Source organism: Nicotiana attenuata, chromosome 2 (assembly GCF_001879085.1).
Source record: "Nicotiana attenuata strain UT chromosome 2, NIATTr2, whole genome shotgun sequence".
NCBI classification, from domain to species: domain Eukaryota; kingdom Viridiplantae; phylum Streptophyta; class Magnoliopsida; order Solanales; family Solanaceae; genus Nicotiana; species Nicotiana attenuata.
The window spans coordinates 31405497-31407973 of NC_031990.1; the positions used below are offsets into that span (position 1 = coordinate 31405497).

The following is a 2477-nucleotide window of genomic DNA, read 5'->3' on the forward strand; positions in this document are numbered from 1 at the left end:
GGCGAAGCTTCTGTATTCTACGCTGCCCCCTCCCCCCCCCGGCTCGAGTTGTCCGCTCGGGTAAGCCAGGTCTAGAACAATAACCCCAGGTTTTTTAACCTAGAATAACTCAGCCTCATGCCGGATCCCTAGTAGGAACGCTTGTTTGCATCATGTGCATGTGACTTAGGGGACTCAACACAGGGGTTGGGTCCGTCTAGGACAGGTGTACCCAAAATAACAGACCATCTTGATGCATCCTATGTACTACATGTTGCATTTATTCAAGGGTAAAAGGGTCATTTGGCAGACCAAGGATAGCTGAGGGCAAATGAAAAAAATGAACGAAAAAAAAAACCAGTGAAAAGTGAAAAAAAGAAAAAAGAGAGAGTGAAGTGTGAAGATAAAGCGAGTGGGGCCCAATTATATTTTCTGTTACATTTTGTTGAGGGAAAAAAAAGAGCTTGAAAAATTGAAAAAGATTTTGCACTTTTATCATTTTTTAAAAAAAAAAAAAAATTAAAAGGAAAAAGAAAATCCAAAAAAGAGTTTGCATGTTTCATCATTTTCAAGGAAAAGACAAAAAAAAAATATGTTTTCTCTAAGTTAGTTATTTTTTTTTAATTTTCGCCCGTATCCAATCTGCCCGAACTACGCANTGAAAGGGTAAAAAAAGAGACTTAGAAAAATTTGAAAAAGAATTTTGACTAACTTTTATACTAAAGTTTTTTAAAAAAAAAAAAATTAAAAGGAAAAAGAAAATCCAAAAAAGAGTTTGCATGTTTCATCATTTTCAAGGAAAAGACAAAAAAAAAAATTCTCTAAGTTAGTTGTTTTTTTTAATTTTCGCCCGTATCCAATCTGCCCGAACTACGCATACCTGATTCTCGTCTTTCGGGGCGTGGTACGTAGGCAACCCACATAGGGTCCGGTCTTCCTAGTAAATCTTAGGTTCTTGGCTTTGCGGGGTCTTAGCCAAATTTTGCACTTCTAGCCGTCTTTTGGCTAGATAATTCATTTTGCGAAAATAGTCACAATCATGTCTTGCATGTGTCCAATAGGGAGTGTTATTGTCTCACATAGTTTTTTAGGTCTTTAACTTTATTTGGTCTTGATTTTCTCATACTGGTGAGTGTTTACTTACCGGAGTTTGAGCATGACAGACCCCCTCTGGTCAGGACCGTTGCATTTCCAAGAGATGATGGCAATTAAGGTTAAGCCTGATGAAATTACAGTCTCTAGCGTACTCTCTGCTTGTGCACATTTAGGTACACTTGATGTGGGTAAGGCAGTGCATGATTACGTTCGTCAGCATGCCATTAAAATGGATATTTACGTAGGGAATGCTTTGGTGGATATGTACTGCAAATGTGGATCTGTTAACACAGCCTTGGAAGTATTCTTTAGCATGAACAGAAAGGACACTGTCTCTTGGACTTCGATAATCTCGGGCCTTGCAGTGAATGGTGTTCATGACAATGCCCTTCAGCTGTTCTCCCGGATGTTAGAACATTGTAAGCCAACTCACGGTACTTTTATCGGCGTACTACTTGCTTGTGCTCATTCAGGTTTGGTGGATAAAGGTTTGGAATACTTCGATAGTATGGAAAAACACCATGGATTGGTGCCAGAAATGAAGCAATATGGTTGTGTTGTTGATTTGTTGTGCCGCTCTGGTAATTTAAATAGAGCATTTGAGATTAAATATTATGCCTATGGCTGCAGATGTGGTTTTGTGGAGAATGTTGCTTAGTGCTTGTAAACTTCATGGCAATGGGGTTGTTGCTAAAATTGCTGCCAACTAACTTCTTCAATTAGATCTTGATAATGGTGGTAACTATGTTCTGTCATCGAGCACGTATGCGACTGCAGAGAGGTGGGATGATGCAATGAAAATAAGGCAATTGATGAATGATGGTGCAGTACAAAGGCCGTTAAGGATGGAGTTCAATTGAAGTAAATGCGATCGTCGAACCATGTATTTGAAATGTAAAGTAATTGTCTTTGAAATGTAAAGGATGGACTCGACAAAGGTATGCAATCATGTAACTGTGCATCCTGTGGTGATTGATAAGGTGTTCCTAGGTTGAAACCGGGGGGTGCTTAAGGAGATTTTTTTTTCTTTTTATTTTTTTTATATGTTTTGAGTCTGTTTTTCTTTTTGTGCCGTCTTTTACCTTCTAGTTTTGTACAGTAATGTCGAGTTTTTCTTTATTATTGTATTTCCTATTTTGTATTGAAAAAAGGTGTGTAATAAATCAAAAATCCAAAAAAAAAAAAAAGAATTGCATTTTACATTTCCGTTAGGAATTTTCTTTAGAATATTAATTGTAGAAATGAAAAAAACAAATATTTTTGAGGTGGTTTTTCCTTTAGGTAATTAATATCTAGGACTTAAAATAAAAATTATTTTTATATTTTCTTTACTATATTAGGACCAAAAATTCAAAAAAAAAAGAGAGAATTTTCCTTTTAGTACCTTTTTTAAAGTTTTCTTT

The 2477-nt window shown here is 36.3% G+C and overlaps 1 protein-coding gene across 1 annotated transcript; it reads left to right on the top strand.

The window, feature by feature from the left end:
• On the top strand, positions 1181–1934 carry LOC109218088 (pentatricopeptide repeat-containing protein At5g08510-like). Its single transcript, XM_019382412.1, has 2 exons — positions 1181–1655; positions 1798–1934. Exons 1-2 carry the CDS (start codon positions 1181–1183, stop codon positions 1932–1934), a joined length of 612 nt encoding a protein of 203 aa, XP_019237957.1.

What these genes read in the sequence shown, in the direction of transcription:
- LOC109218088 (XM_019382412.1), top strand. Translation starts at nt 1,181, where the DNA reads ATGGCAATTAAGGTTAAGCCTGATGAAATTACAGTCTCTAGCGTACTC. An exon ending in TGATTTGTTGTGCCGCTCTG is followed by an intron (nt 1,656 to 1,797) that starts GTAATTTAAATA and finishes TTCTTCAATTAG; the next exon opens with ATCTTGATAATGGTGGTAAC.